We start from the raw sequence: 15,835 nt of genomic DNA, 5'->3' as shown, positions 1-15,835 counted from the left end.
GACTGGTTGGAGGAAAGTACTGTAGAGGGCCTGAATGGAGAGAGAGAGTAACCTACTGACAAATTGCAAGGGGGAGGAGAGAGTGGCAGGACCCTAGCTTTGGATTTGCCCACATTACCTGCCCTGCTCTTGACACTTAGGGCGCCTTTTACTAAGGTGCGCTAGCGTTTTTAGCGCACACAGCAGATTAGCGTGAGCTAACCCCGCCCTTAATAAACCCCACCCTTAAAAAAAGGGCCCCTAAGTAGCTCAATGCTGGCGTTAGCGTCTAGCGTGTGTGGCTTTGTAGCGTTTAAAACCCTAACGCAGCTTAGTAAAAGGAGCCCTTAGATACAGGCTGGTCATTCCCTATCAGATGTATTTTGGCTTTCTTTGCTTGATGAGGGGAAATTTATTGTGAGGTTTTGAGTTCAGCACCTCAGTCATTTTCAAAAAGTGGCTCCTACGAACCTTGCTATAAGCACCGCGTGAATTACCGAGCTTCCAAGGGTCCGAAAAAAGCACATGGAGGGCCGGGTTTTGGCCCCAAGGACATAGGTTGGACAAGCCTGCTGTACACAGTGTCTTGAAAAATATTATTTTTGTAATTAATAAGAATTATAAAATCACCAAAACGTTTGAAAGCAAAAGGGCAAAACACCTCTAAGATTTATTTTAAAGCAACAGCTCAACCTAACCCCGATACATTTTCTTTAGTTGCAGATGTGTAGCTCTTTTATTTAGAGAATAAAAGGCAAAAATTAGGATGGTTATGAATTGTATCTCGTAAAACTTGATGTGTTTATAGGCCTTGGATGGCGTTTTTTTTTTTAAAAAAAACGTTGGGCTATGTTGCGTCTTCAAGGAGTGGGAGACATTTCAGGAACTCTCATCTGTATCACTGACCGACTCCTTTTACTATTCCACAAGTTTAGGAGTCTCTCAAGACTAAGGTTTACTAAGGTGCGCTAGCGTTTTTAGCGCACGCAGGAAATTACCCCGCGCTACGCTTCTAAAACTAATGCCAGCTCAATGCTGGCGTTAAGGTCTAGCGCGCGCTATTCTGCGCGTGAAAGCCCTACCGCACCTTAGTAAAAAGGAGCCCACACGGTGCTATTTGGAATGCCAGTTGACCACCTGCGCAGATAGCAGGTGCAGACGCTTCATTGCCCACATTTTGCTTGGCTAATTTTCAAAGAAACAGCGGGGATCGATTGTCCTTGTAAATTTGCAGAGGGGGGGTATTAAAAGCAGTTGTGCAAACCTGCAGAGGCTGTTTGAAAATTGCCTTTTAATCTACAGTCTAAGGAAACAACGTGTGCTAAAATTAATAGTGGTATTTCTGTCTTTTTTTGTGTGTGTGTGGGGGGGTCTTCTTTTGATTTTGTTTTTAAAGAACCATATAAAATTGTGAGGCACAGTTTAAGGCCTTACGGTGTTTGGTTTACTTTAGACTTTCTGAAAGCTAGAGTGTTTTTTGACATTTGTCCATCTTTCCCATTCTTTTAGACTCCGAAGAAAGCTGTGAACCAGCCATCACCAGTTTCAACGCTGAAGACACAGGACAGCCTGAGACAGCCTCAGTTAACATGTCTTCTGAATAATACATGCTTGCCAGGTCAGAAGCCTGTTAATCAGCTGAATGAGAGTTTACAGAAAAGTTGTACTACTCTCCGGTTGCTGTTCACTAAGCTGCACAAAGATTTTGTAATTATTATGCAGTAGTTGCCAAAATTAGCACACAGTTACTGTAAAACTTTTCCGTTTTCATTTATTTTGCCATTTATTAACTGTTTACAACCTAAGAGCCCCTTTTATAAAGCTGTAGTAGGAAGGGCCATAAGTGTCTGGGTCAATCAGAGTCTTAGGCCCCTCCCAGTGCATCCCAGAGTGCACCGGGAAGGGGCCTAACACACAGATTGGCCCAGCCTGAAATGCCACATAAATGCCTCAAAGTAAAGGGCAGCTTATTCCAAGACAGAGGACCTACAACTGAAAAAATTGCCTTCCTTGTATCAGCCCAGTTGCCTAAAGCCCCTCCGGTAGGAGGGCCTTAGGTGCCTGGGTCAATCAGTTTCCTCCTGGTGCATCCCAGGGTGCACTGGGAAAGGAAAGGCCCACCATTTTGACAGGTGGGTCTGCTGGCAGGAGGGAGTGGGCCCCACTCCTGCCAATTTTCCATCAAAGGTACAAGAGTGTGTGTGTGTGGGGGGGCATTTTGGGCTTGGCGGGAGGGGTCTCTCTTTGGAGGGGTACTGGGGGGTATTGGTGGATGGGTGGGAGGGAGGAAGGGAGAGAGAGAGGAATTGGGATCTCCTTACTGGTTTAGCTGATCATGGCAGGGGAATCCCCAATCAACTGAGCCAGCAGGAGTCCCTGAAGCCGTGGTTTCGAGGAATCTTCTGCGGCAATCAGCTGATAGCAAGTTCTGAACTATTTTTGGGATCCCTGGAAAAGACAGGCACTAGAAATGTAGGCCAGGGTTTTCTGGGCCTACATTTCCGCTGCCTAACTTTACGTGAATCGTGCCTACGTAGAAGCTTTAGGCCGCCTCACATTACTTCCAGTGTTGGCCGTGCCTACTTTGGCATTCGGCGTGGATGCGATTCCAGCGCCTTTAATTTAAGCGCCGGTAGGTGCTTCAACCTTGCCGGTTTTTGCCATTTCTAATGGTGTTCTTCAGTTAACTTAGGCCACATTACCGTAAAGATGTGCTGAGAGTTGAGTCGGTTCAGCGAATGGCCACCAGGTTGGTCTCGGGGCTCAAGGATCTCTTGTAGGAAGAAAGGCTGAACATATTGCGGCTATACTCTCTCGAAGACCGTAGAGAGAGGGGAGACATGATTGAAATGTTGAAGTATGTCACTGGTCGCATCGAGGTAGAAGATGATATTTTCTTTCTTAGAGGACCCTCGGCCTCAAGGGGGCATCCGCTGAAAATAAAGGGCGGGAAGTTTTATGGCGACACCAGGAAGTACTTCTTCACCGAAAGAGTGGTTGACAATTGGAATGAGCTTCCGGTACAGGTGATCGAGACCAGCAGCGTGCCAGATTTTAAGAACAGATGGGATGCTCATGTCGGATCTCTAAGAGGGGATGGTCATCAGAGTGCGATCTCTCAAGGGTAGCTAGGGGGGTGGGTCAATAGAGTGGGCAGACTTGATGGGCTTTGGCCCTTTTCTGCCGTCACTTTCTATGTTTCTATGTTAGGTGTCGGTAGGGCTCTGGTTTTAGAATTTCCCCCAGTATGCCTTCTAAACATACGAGTAAAATAATTGCCAGACAATTCTATATTTATACACCAAAGGCCTGCATAAAATATGTGAGTTGAGCTGTTTGGCTGAAATCTCACATAAATGCCTCTGAGTAAAGGGCAGCTCATTCCAAGACAGGACCTACAGCTGAAAAAATGCCTCAGCATAATGTATTCTATGCAATGGTGGCACAAAGAGCAGTTCCCCCCCCCCCCCATCAGATCTCAATGGCCTTGCAGGCTGATACAGTAAAAAGATGGAGGCAAATAGTAAGGAACTTATGATAAAAATAAAACCCATGAATTGACCAGAATGCTAAATAAAATCCAAACCTGAACAACAAAGGTATTAACGTAGAACAAAATATTTTCCAGAGGAAGGAAAATGGTAAAACCAGAGGACATAATTTGAGGCTGAGGGGTGGTAGACTCAAGAGCGATGTAAGGAAATTCTTCTTTACGGAGAGGGTGGTGGATGCCTGGAATGCGCTCCTGAGAGAGGTGGTGGAGAGGAAAACGGGGACGGAGTTTAAAAAAGTGTGGGATGAACACAGAGGATCTGGAATCAGAAAATAATAGTAAATATTGAAGAACTAAGGCCAGTACTGGGCAGACTTGCAGGTCTGTGTCTGTATATGGTTGAGGATGGGCTGGGGAGAGCTTCAATGGCTGAGAGGGTCTAGCTGAGCTGGAGTGAGCTATGACAGAGACTTCAGTAGTTGGAACCTAAGAACAGTACCGGGCAGAGCTTTGGGTTCTTGGCCAGAAATAGCTAAGAAGAAAAGGAACCCCTCCCCCCAACAAATTTTTAGATTGAATCAGGTTGGGCACTCTAAATGGACTATTTGGGTCTTTATCTGCCGTCATCTACTATGTTACTATGTTAATAACCAATGTAATCTTTATAAAACAGGAGTAATTTGTTGCTTCAATCCCCAAATATGATACATAGCAATAATCAATTTTAGAAAGCATAAAACAACTGTTCTGAAATCTTGGTTGGGGGGAGATCATTGGTTTAATTTTACTTAATGTTCACTACAGTAATCTGATCCCAGATTTTAGTTGTCAGTGGAATTGTCTGATCTTTGAGGGCATTCCTAGTATTTTGGGAAAGTCAGTGGTGCATTAATGCAGAGAAAGTCAGCACTGATAATGTGTGATGTGCTTAGCTACTTTTCTGTACGGAGCAGTCTTCATCCCTTCCATGCTCCAACATAGCTGTTTAATGTGGAAGTTAGTTCATACTGCCAATGACTGTGCTATGCTAATAGCATATATGCTCAAAGACACATTAAACAGCTGATGTAGCTTATTATATACGCTTCCCCCTCCGTATTTGCGGTTTCTGTATCTACGGATTCGATTATTTGCAGTTTTAAAACAAAAAATGCTTTTTCAGTTTTTGGGCTATTTTAAGCCCTGTAAGCCCCCCCCCCCTTAAACCTTACCTGGTTGTCTAGCGGGTTTTCGGGGCAGGAGCGATTTTCCCACGCTCCTGCCCTGTGCAGATCGCTCACAAGAAATGGCTCGAGAGACTACGGGAGCTCAAGGCAGCCATTTCCTGTGAACGATCTGCACGGGGCAGGAGCGTGGGAAGATCACTCCTGCCCCAAAAACCCGCTAGACCACCAGGTAAGGCTTATGAGGGAGGGCTTTCAGGGCTTAAAATAGCCAGGGGGAAGCGGGGGTTAGGGGCAGAACCGGCCCAAATATTATTCGCGGTTTTTTTAATATTCACGGGCCGGCTCTGCCCCTAACCACCGCGAATACGGAGGGGGGAAGTGTAGGGACTGTGCTATATGTCTTAATTACACATCTAAATTTTCAGCTGAAAGTTTACCCAAGTTTAAATGTGTAACCTTGTTAACTGGAAAATGCCATTGCCAATACAATAGGGGAGACATTATAGACAAGTGGGTAGTATTCCAATGGTTGCATTCCATATACAAAAGGAATTCAATCTGGATTTTATCTCCAATCTGGATTTTTGCTCTACTTCAGTGTGATCTCTCGTGTGCCAGCAGGTCTGTGTTTGTTCTGCTCCCTTCTTTTTATCATTTTATTCAATGTTTTTGTCCCTCTTTTCAGGATTTCTTGTGCTTGAAGCGCTTATTAAGAACATAAGAAAAGCCTTACTGGGTCAGACCAGTGGTCCATCAAGTCCAGTAGCCTGTTCTCACGGTAGCCAGGTCCCTAGTACCTGGTCAAAACCCAAAGAGTAGCAATATTCCATGCTACCGATCCAGGGCAAGCAGTGGCTTCCTCCATATATTTTTCAATAACAGATAATGGACTTTTCCTCCAGGAAATTGTCCAAACCTTTATTAAAACCAGCTACGCTATCCGCTTTTACTATAACCTCTGCCATTGTATTCCAGAGCTTAACTATTCTCTGAGTGAAAAAATATTTCCTCCTATTGGTTTTAAAAGTATTTCCCTGTAACTTCATCGAGTGTCCCCTAGTCTTTTGTAAATTTTGATGGAGCGAAAAATCGATCCACTTGTAGCCGTTCTACTCCACTCAGGATTTAGTAGACTTCAATCATATCTCCCCTCAGCCGTCTCTTTTCCAAGCTGAAGAGCCCTAACCTTTTTAGTCTTTCCTCATACGAGAGGAGTTCCATCCCCTTTATCATCTTGGTCGCTCTTCTTTGAACCTTTTCTAGTGCCTCTAGAGATAAGGAGACCAGAATTGAACGCAATACTCTAGGTGTGGTCGCACCATGGAGCGATAAAGGGGCATTATAACATTCTTGGTCTTGTTAACCATCCCTTTTTAAAAATAATCCTAGCATCCTGTTTGCTTTTTTGGGCGGAAGGTTTCATCATATTGTCTATGATGACACCCAGATCCTTTTCTTGGGCACTAACCCTCAAGGTGGACCTAGCATCCGATAACTATGATTTGGATTATTCTTACCAATGTACATCACTTTCCATTTGTCCACATTAAATTTCATCTGCCACTTGGACTCCCAGTCTTCCAATTTCCTAAGGTCTGCCTAAAATTGAAAGGGGATAGATTCCGTACGAATGTAAGGAAGTTCTTCTTCACTCAGAGAGTGGTGAAAAACTGGAACACTCTTCCGGAGTCTGTCATAGGGGGAAAACACCCTCCAGGGATTCAAGACAAAGTTAGACAAGTTCTTGCTGAACCGGAACGCACGCAGGTAGGGCTAGTCTCAGGGCGCTGGCCATTGACCAGAGGGCCGCCGCGTGAGCGGACTGCTGGGCACGAAGGACCACTGGTCTGACCCAGCAGCGGCAATTCTTATGTTCTTATGTAACTTTTATCAAAAGCTTTCTGAATCCGCTATTAAAGCAGTCACTGAGAGAATCATTGATGGTGAAGACTATGAGCTCCTTTTACAAAGGTGCGCTAGCGGTTTTTAGCGTGTGCTAGCTGCTACCGCCTCCTTTTAAGCAAGTGGTAATTTTTCGGTGCGCGCTAATCTTGTGCGTGTGCTAAAAACGCTAGCGCACCTTAGTAAAAGGATGGGCTAAACCCTCCGATCCTCCGTGCAAATCATTTGCATGCAAAGAAGATAGTGAATCAATCGCTGTTTTAAAATTGGCCAGGAATCGGCCAACAGCGATGGACTCTCTATCTTTAGTGAATCTGGGCCTATGTGGATGCAGACCTAGAGGGAGAAATATGTTTATGTATTTTAGCTTTTTTACTAGGGTCCCCTGAGGCGGCAGCACCGGAGAAACAGATGTTTGATGCTGTGAGTCAGCGTCTACATTTTCAGACATTATCGATGTTCCCGAAGATGACCCAAAAATATTTTTCGTATTTCAACTTTCTGGCTCTAAGCGGCTTCTTTTGCAACTTGGGAGTAGAGTGTGTAAGAAATAGATCAGAACCTAGGCATTGGACACACCCGTTATGTGGGTTTGTACCTGAATGGTCCTTTGACACTCTATGCACCGTTTGAACCCATTTAAAACCTTAGACATGGACGGGGAAACCATTGACACAAGGTCAAAAGACCCAATAGTTAGAGAGTGGTCAAATAAAAGATATACCGAAAGAGGAGTAACACTTCTCGCTTTAGAACAGGCTGTAAAAGGGCCAGTAGCCCCCAAAATAAAAGTTAATCAAAAAATTTGTTAGCAAACAAAAGAGAATAAGAAAATCAAAAATTATAGCTAGAAAACGGGAAAGCGCAAAAGATATGTATGCAAAATATGTGTATGAAAAAGGTGCACTTAGAGAAACTCCTAAGAGCGTCTTCTCTGGTCCTGCAAGCCAGCACCGGGTGCTACGGGCAGTTTGGAGATGTTTTTCATTTAAAAAGTGACAGTACTCTTTAGCACTGTCCGTAGCAGGCTCTGTGGATGATGTCACCCACGTGAGAATATTCTGCCCGCCTCGGATAACAAATGTTTATACTGTATGGAGTATCATATAGAAAAAAATCTTAAGTATCTTTCAAAATTTCTTTGGCTATATCTTGTTTATAATTTTATCTCATTTGAAAACAATTTTTTAAGTATTTATGCAGTCCAATAATGAAAAATATTAAAAACTTGCAAAGACTTTTCACTTATAACAAGGTTTCTAAAATTACCCTTTTGATCAACTTAAGTCTTTACCATAAAATTTATTATATTCTTGTTTTTGTTACTTTATGATAGGACAGGCCTCTGGAGGTAAACTCTTGCAGCAGACTTTAGGAACTGCACAATTACAGCAGGAAAAAATTGTTGGATCACCACCTCTCCAGCAAACTGTGCAGGTGGGAAACCTTCACAGATACTATATATGAACGTATTTTAACATAAGATTAGTCAGTGTAACATCATTCTACAATGAAACGTCAAACCATTTAGTTTGCATATGTAAGCATGTCCTTTAATTTTTATTTGATGTCCTGTTGGAAAAATGCTATTGACCTTGTAACTAAATATTTTTAATGCAGATGGATGGACAGACAGTGGGACAGAAGAGACCTGCTGCTGAACAGTTAACAAAGGGAACTTTGTAAGTTTTATTTTTCGACTTGGTGGTGGTATTTCTGCTTTTTTCTTTAATGTGCAATAATAAGGTAAACTATAAACTTAATTTAATTTAAAGTCACACACATGTGCCACCTTTTCTCCAGAATTATAATATAAAGCTGAAACCTCCTGCCACGTCATGGAACCTTAATGTGGTTTATATAATCATAAAATTAAAAAAACATACAAGATGATAATAACAAAACCAAATTCCACTATTCAGTCATCATAAAAAACATAGTAAAAGATAAAATCAATGAAAATAAAAATCTACCCATCCAACTCAAAATGCATTTCTGTTATATCTACACAAAAGTCTGTATGTTAGGTGATCAATTCCCATCCGTGAACTGGCTTTGCAGAACTGTCACTCACAGCTTTCCATTCCTCCCTTATTCCCAGTGGAGTAGAGTGCCTTCAGTTTTTCCTTCTGCAAGCAAACTGTGCAGAGGTGTTTTTGATCTGCTCTGTTTAGTTTTTCTTATTTTCTGAGTGTAAAGTTTCGTTTTTGAGGCTTTGGTACCCTGAGACCCCTTGTTTGGGGGTTCTCTGCCTGGGAAGGGATGCAGGTTCTGAGGAGTCAGACTGCAGCTCACAGGGCAAGCCCTTGGGTAGACCTGTGGAACCAGCCTGCTGTGTGCCACTTACGGGCTTGGGATCCATTTACTTGGAAGCCTTATGAGTTTTTCAGAGACTTGAGCACAGGCTGTGGGCTCCCTGTGTATGAACCCTCAAGGTATCAGGGATATGACTGCGTATTTGCTCCTCCACCCCATTGTGTTCCGAGGTTCTCTGGGAGTGGGGGGTCTCAGTTGGGGTCGGTCCAGCTGGCAGCCGAAAGATTTCCTAGTTTGAAGCTATTTGAGGTTTGAAGTTCTGAGGCAGAAAGTCCTTTCCATTTTCATAGGCTGCAAGGAAAATTGGGGGGGGGGGGTTTCTAGGGTCAGGGTTCAGGTCCCCCCAGCTCCAAAATACCTATTTCAGTGTTTTTTGTTTTATTAAAAAGTCCCCATGGACTCTTTTTGGTGCGATTTATCTTAGAGTTTAAACAATTTTTTTTCTGAAGCCTCTATGTGCCTCAGAACCTCTCGATTTTTACAAAAATTGACAGGGATGAGCTCCTCAAGGTGGTTTAGCAGGAACCTATCTAACTTTGTCTTGAATCCCTGTTGCACCAAATACCCTTCTTGAAGCCACTAGAAGGCTTGATTTCAAAGGTTAGAAGATTCTCTAGAGCAGTGTTCTTCAACCTTTTTACACCCGTGGACCGGCAGAAAAAAAATAATTATTTTGTGGACCGGCAAACTACTAGGACTAAAATTTAAAAATCCCGTTTCCGCCCCATCTCCGCGAGCTCGGTCCCCACAAATCATCTGATCCCATCCACACAAGCCTCAGTTATGATTTTATATTGAATGTATTTTATTAAAGTATAAAAAGAAACAATATTCTGTAGAATTGTCATTTTATAAATACAAATAATTCAGAGCAAGGATCAACAAAACCCCTGTCTCCCCTCCCCTTCACATATATCCCCTCTACTATCAAGAAAACTGAACAAGCCAAATTATTACAGAATGCTACACAGAAATATCATGCTAACAGAATACTGAAGTAACACATGACAGGAATAGTTTTAGGGGAGTGCAACTAGGGCAACTGCCCCCTGGTCAGAGAGCGCCCTAAGCCAGCTGAAAGCTAAAGAAGCACTGCCTGGGTTTTGCAGTCCCCAGTTATGTCTAACACCAGCTCTAGCAGGATATATATTTCAAATCTGATATATTCTAATCACAAAATAGAAATAAAATTATTTTTTTCTACCTTTTGTCGTCTCTGGTTTCTGCTTTCAATCTTTTTTTCACTCTCTTCCTTCCAGCGTATGCCCTCTCTGTCTCTTCAATCCAGCATCTGCCCCTTCCATCCACTATCTGTCCTCTCCCCCTTCCATATGGTATCTGTCTTCTTTCTATGTCCCTCTCCCCTTTCCATCCAGCTTGTGCCCCTCTCTCCTATTTACATGATTCATTCCAGCTTCACTGCTCTCTTCATTTTTATCTCTCCTACACCAGATCTATCATCGTTGTCCCTCTGCTTATTTTTCTGCTGACCCCTTCCTATCATCAATCTCTCTACTTTCTCATGCCTGTGTCTCCCCTTCCCCTCCTCTAATCTCTCTGCCAGCTGTTTCCTTCCTTTTTTCATTCTCCCTTCCCTCCTCCTCCTGTCCAGCAGTAACTCTCTTCCCTTCCTCCCCTCCCAGCAGCATCTCTCCGTCTCCCTCTCCAGTAGCAGCTGTCCCTTTTTTTTCCTTGCCCAGCAGCTTCCCAGATTCCTTTCCCTCCTCCCCTCCCAGAAGCATCTCTCCTTCTCCCTTTCCAGTAGCAGCTGTCCCTTTTTTCCCCTGCCCAGCAGCTTCCCAGACGGATAGTGGTTTTCTCCCCTCCCAGCAGCTCTTCTTACTTCCCAGCGCAGCGATTCACGAAGGTAGCCTCGGGTCCTTTGTTGTGTCGCGCCGCCTCTGAGGAAAAAGGAAGTTGCATCATCAGAGGCAGCCGCGACTCAGCAAAAGCCCCGAGGCTGCCTTCGTGAATCGCTGCGCTGGGAAGTAAAGGAGAGCTGCAGAGAGGGGAGAAAGCCACTGTCGGAGGCTCCCCAAGATCTCTCCGGCCCAGCGCACGCTTCACATGTTGATCTTGCTGGCCCTGCGCGGACCGGCAGGAAGTTCAAATGAGTCAATCTTGCCGGTCCTGCGCGGACCGGCAAAAATTTCCTGCGGACCGGTACCGGTCCGCGGACCGGCAGTTGAAGAACTGTGCTCTAGAGAGTTTCTATGCAGATCATCTGTGACTCATTTGTATGGCTGTTAGCAGAGGACATTTCTTTATAGGCAAAGCAGTCTTTCTTTTGCTGTAATTGTTTAATGGTTAGAAAAGGGAAAGGTCTGATTTTGTTGAGTGCAATACTGAAATAGTAGTTTTGTAAATGCTTTTTTTTTTTTTTTTTGCTTTTGACTATTTTTCTTTATCGGAATCTCTGTTCTCATTTATGTGGGCTTTGATTTATTGCCTTCTTGCTATACACAATGATGTAAGGTTTGAAAATGAAAAAAAAAGAAAAGCGGAAGGTAGTGAGAAAGAGAGAAAATATTGCATAAATAAAACATAGGGCTCCTTTTACAAAGGTGTGTTAGGGCCTTAACGCGTGGAATAGCGCACGCTAAATTACCACGTGCGCTAGACCTTAACGCCAGCATTGAGCTGGTGTTATTCTAGAAGCGTACCGCGCGGTTTAGCGCGCGGCAATTTTGTGCATGCGCTAAAAACACTAGCGCACCTTGATAAAAGGAGCCCATAGTTAGTGAGATATTAAGATATTTACCCCCTAATTCTATAATAACTTGTATGCGCCATTTATAGAATAAGGTCAGTTGTGTGTGCAACTTAATTTAATAGATGACTGTTAATTAGCAATAACTTATATCAGGAGGAATAATTGACTTAACTCTGTGATGAAAATCGATAATTATTTAAATAATCACAGCTTTTGTAAACAATAAATCTTAAATAATAATCTAATTAAAGATGTGAAGTGCTCAGACCTTATAACCTGTGTTTTTAGTGTTATCACCAAAACGAGGTTAACAAGGGGACCATCATAGCCTTCACAGTCCCCAAACCACCGTGGTTTGGGGACTGTGAAGGCTATGATGGTCCCCTTGTTAACCTCGTTTTGGTGATAACACTAAAAACACAGGTTATAAGGTCTGAGCACTTCACATCTTTAATTAGATTATTATTTAAGATTTATTGTTTACAAAAGCTGTGATTATTTAAATAATTGTTAATTAGCAATAGCAATTATTGGCTTAACTCAGTGGTCTCAAACTCGCGGCCCCCCAGGTACTATTTTGAGGCCCTCGGTATGTTTATCGTAATCACAAAAGTAAAATAAAAGTTTCTTGATCATGTCTCTTTAGCTATAAATGACAATATTATTATTAAGACTTAGCCAAAAGGAAAGATTTATAAACTATAAAGGGTTTTACCTCATGCAAAATTGTCATTTCTTTAATAAGACATTGACTATTTTTTTCTGAGGCCCTCCAAGTCCCTCCAAGTCCAAAATGTGGCCCTGCAAAGGGTTTGAGTTTGAGACCACTGGTTTAACTGGTGCTACTTGGCACCAGTTAGCGGTTGTGCATCCAACTGCCGTTAGTTGCTATTCTAGAAGGTACATGCGCAAATTCTATCATGCATCGAGCTTTGTGTAGGAAGATGAGTTTACTGGCCAGGAAATGTATTCTTCAGTGCTGGACGGTTCCGGACCCTCCGGCATATTGGCATTGGCGGAACCAATTACATCAGTTGGTCATTTGGGAGGCGCGAGATGCCGGAGGGTCTAGGAAACGAAAGATGTTGTTTTTCAATATATGGGAGCCTTATCTGCAAGTCTTACATCCTAAGGGCCGCAGTGCAGTTTTAAGATGGGTGTCCTAATTTGTTAGTTAGTTGGGTTGGGAGAGTAATGGTGAGTACTGGTGGGGCAGGGTGGAGAGTATCATTGGGGGGGGGGAGGAAGGGGGGTTGAGGAGGGGAAATGGGGTATATTGAAGGTTCTGGCAATTAGTCAAAGATAGGATAAGTGGTTCAGGTGGGGGGAAGGGGTGGGGTGGGGTGACATTTTTGGGGTTCATAAGAGTACAGGGCTTTGGAGTACCTTTCCACCCTCATTAATCTCACTTGCCCTATGTAGAGAAGGAAGGGGAGGGAGTTTGGTTGATGTTACTCTTTTATTGTGTATGCTTGTTCTATTATTGTATATGATGCATTGTTATTTGTACTGTGCACCTTTGTATTTGCTGTGTTTGCATCAATAAAAATTGTTTGAACCTAAAAAAAAAAAAAAGAGGAATGGGGGTAATTAACTCTCAGTCCACAAATTTACTAACCCCATTTATAATCCAAAGAACACTTCAGCACAGTCACTGCTCACAGGCGAAAGAAAAAGCCTCAGTAACAACGGTGAGGGAAAAAGCCACTCCCCCAACCACACACCATGTTTAATATATAGAAACATGTGAAAACTTAGGAGCAATCTTTTGTGCATAAATTTAATATGCCTGCAATCTTGCTATGTGTGAAAAGCCTACGATCGTTTCGTAGCCAACAAACACTAGTTCTTCAGGGCAATACCACATTTTTTTTTCCATTTTCGTATCTTACAACAAGTGTACAATATTCAATCAAAATTTTTTTACAAATCACTTGACATTCTTACTTATAATCATTAAAGTATAAAAGAATCCCTCCCCACCCACCCCATCCATTAATAATAAACCAATTAGCAAATATCATATTTCCAAATTCCACCCTACCTATATCTTATATAATAACAAGGTGTTTAAGGTGTCTGATCATTAGAATATATAATCAATGGCCCCCAAATCTTTTTAAAATTATGATAATTTATTTGCTGAATAGCAAGCACTCTCTCCATTTTATAAATATGACAACTGAATTCCACCAAAAGGTATAATTAAGTTTAATAATAATAATAACTTTATTTTTGTATACCGCAGTACCAGAATAGTTCAGAGCGGTTTACATGACAAGAGACTGTACATCTACAGCGAAATTTACAAATAAGTCAATCAATCAATATAACTTAGCAAGTCGGGAGCAGGCAAGAAGGAGATAGAGAGGTTATAAACAAGTCAATCGGCGTGGCTTAGGAAGTCGGGTGCAGGTAGATGGGAGGTGCAGGTAGGGAGGAGGCAGGTAGGTGGGAGGTGCAGGAAGGTGGGAGGTACAAGGCATAGTTAAAAGTAGAGTTACAAGGAGGGCGGGAGTCAGAGATATTTGTCAAAGAGATAAGTTTTGATTGACTTCCTGAAAGTTTGGTAGGAGGGAGAATTAGAGATGAGAGTGGATAGACATTTGTTCCATTTGCATGCCTGGAACGCCAGGGATCTGTCAAGGAATCTCCTTCCAATTTCCAGTAATATGTTGAATGGCAACCCCCGTCAGTATTAATAAAAGTTTATTATTATTTGCTGAAATTGGACTCTCAAATCACAATACCACATTAACAAAGCAGATAAATTATTGGAAGCGCTGTTCCTCTGCATTCTTCATATCTCTGTCAAATTCTATCATGCGCCATTTCTAGGGGGCATGGATGTGGAAGAGGCATGGTAGGTCAGGAGCGTGCCTAAGAGTTAGGCATGTAGGTTATAGAATACTAGGAGTTATGGGCCTAACTGCCAACAGATTTTGCATCTAAAGACAGGTGCAAAACTATTATTCTATAACAGCAGTTCTGCATGAAATTGCTGTCATAGAATTCATGCATCATTCTGCTCCCTAAATTTCGGCACTCTTTTTTTGAATCTACTGCTTAATCATTATACCTAATTTTTATTCTAGTATGCTTCAGCAAATTCAGCACGATCAGGCACAAGCTGTGGCACCGGATAAAACAAAATTCAGGTCATTGAATGATGTTGTCCAGAGACTTCTGTCATACCATGTGTGCCAGGGATCACTGCCTACGGATGAAGATTTGAAAAAAGGTAATGTAAATGTCACACATGGTTGAGTAGAATGATACAATTGCCCCTCATATTTACTAACAAATGCCTCCCCCATATTTAAAGCTTGCCTCTTGCACTGGATCCAAACAACACTCACGGAAGGCCAATTCCCACAAGACCTAGAAGAAATCATAATCACCCCAATACTGCAAGATCACAAAGAACCAATAGACACCCCCTCCAACTACCGACCCATCGCCTCAATTCCATTATATATTAAACTAATAGAAGGTCTGGTTGCCCAATACCTCATCAACTACCTTGAAGACCACAACCTACTCCACCCAACTCAATCAGGGTTCAGATCCAATCACAGCACCGAGACGCTGCTAGTTTCCCTTATAGATATAGCCCGACAGCACCTTAGCAAAGGAAGAAGGATGCTGATAATTCAACTCGACCTCTCTGCCGCATTTGACTTGGTTGACCACACCATACTTCTTCAGATATTAGAAGCTATAGGGATCTCAGACGGAGTATACAACTGGTTCCAAGGATTCCTCAAAACAAGAACATACAAAGTAAAAACAAAGGATCTCATATCGGAGTCCTGGACAAATCCCTGCAGAGTACCTCAGGGCTCCCCACTATCACCCATACTCTTCAATCTTTTCATTTCCTCCCTAGGCACCCTGTTAGACAAACTCGAAATAACCTCATTCAGCTATGCAGACGACATTACCATACACCTCCCTTTTGACTCACAAAACCCCACTACAACAGATAACCTGGTAAAAACACTAGAAGCAGTGGAAAAATGGATGTCAGAACACAAACTGAAGCTCAACCCAGATAAGACTAAATTCCTACTGCTTGAACAGGACAAAACCCCTTCTACAACCGAACTAGAAATAAAAACCACCAAATACCCCATACAGCCCGCTCTCAAACTCCTTGGAGTAACATTAGACAGACGTTGCACTCTTCAACTGCAAATCAACAAAATCACACAAAAAGCATTCTTCACCATGCGCAACCTTCGCAAAATCAGAAAATTCTTCGAC

General features: G+C 42.6%; 1 protein-coding gene across 4 annotated transcripts in view; it reads left to right on the top strand.

The window, feature by feature from the left end:
* BICRAL (BRD4 interacting chromatin remodeling complex associated protein like) overlaps nucleotides 1–15,835 on the top strand; it is a 127,474-nt gene that overhangs the window by 93,091 nt on the left and 18,548 nt on the right. For all 4 annotated transcript variants that reach the window (XM_033938276.1, XM_033938273.1, XM_033938274.1 and 1 more), the window contains 4 exons: nucleotides 1,489–1,597; nucleotides 7,877–7,977; nucleotides 8,161–8,222; nucleotides 14,665–14,810. In XM_033938276.1, coding sequence (XP_033794167.1) covers nucleotides 1,489–1,597; nucleotides 7,877–7,977; nucleotides 8,161–8,222; nucleotides 14,665–14,810 — 418 coding nt within the window. The remainder of the gene's footprint in view (nucleotides 1–1,488; nucleotides 1,598–7,876; nucleotides 7,978–8,160; nucleotides 8,223–14,664; nucleotides 14,811–15,835) is intronic.

The sequence above is a fragment of the Geotrypetes seraphini genome, chromosome 3, assembly GCF_902459505.1.
Source record: "Geotrypetes seraphini chromosome 3, aGeoSer1.1, whole genome shotgun sequence".
In the NCBI taxonomy this organism is placed as follows: Eukaryota; Metazoa; Chordata; class Amphibia; order Gymnophiona; family Dermophiidae; genus Geotrypetes; species Geotrypetes seraphini.
The sequence above is the reverse complement of the archived record's forward strand: the minus strand, read 5'-3'. Positions and strand labels throughout refer to the sequence as shown.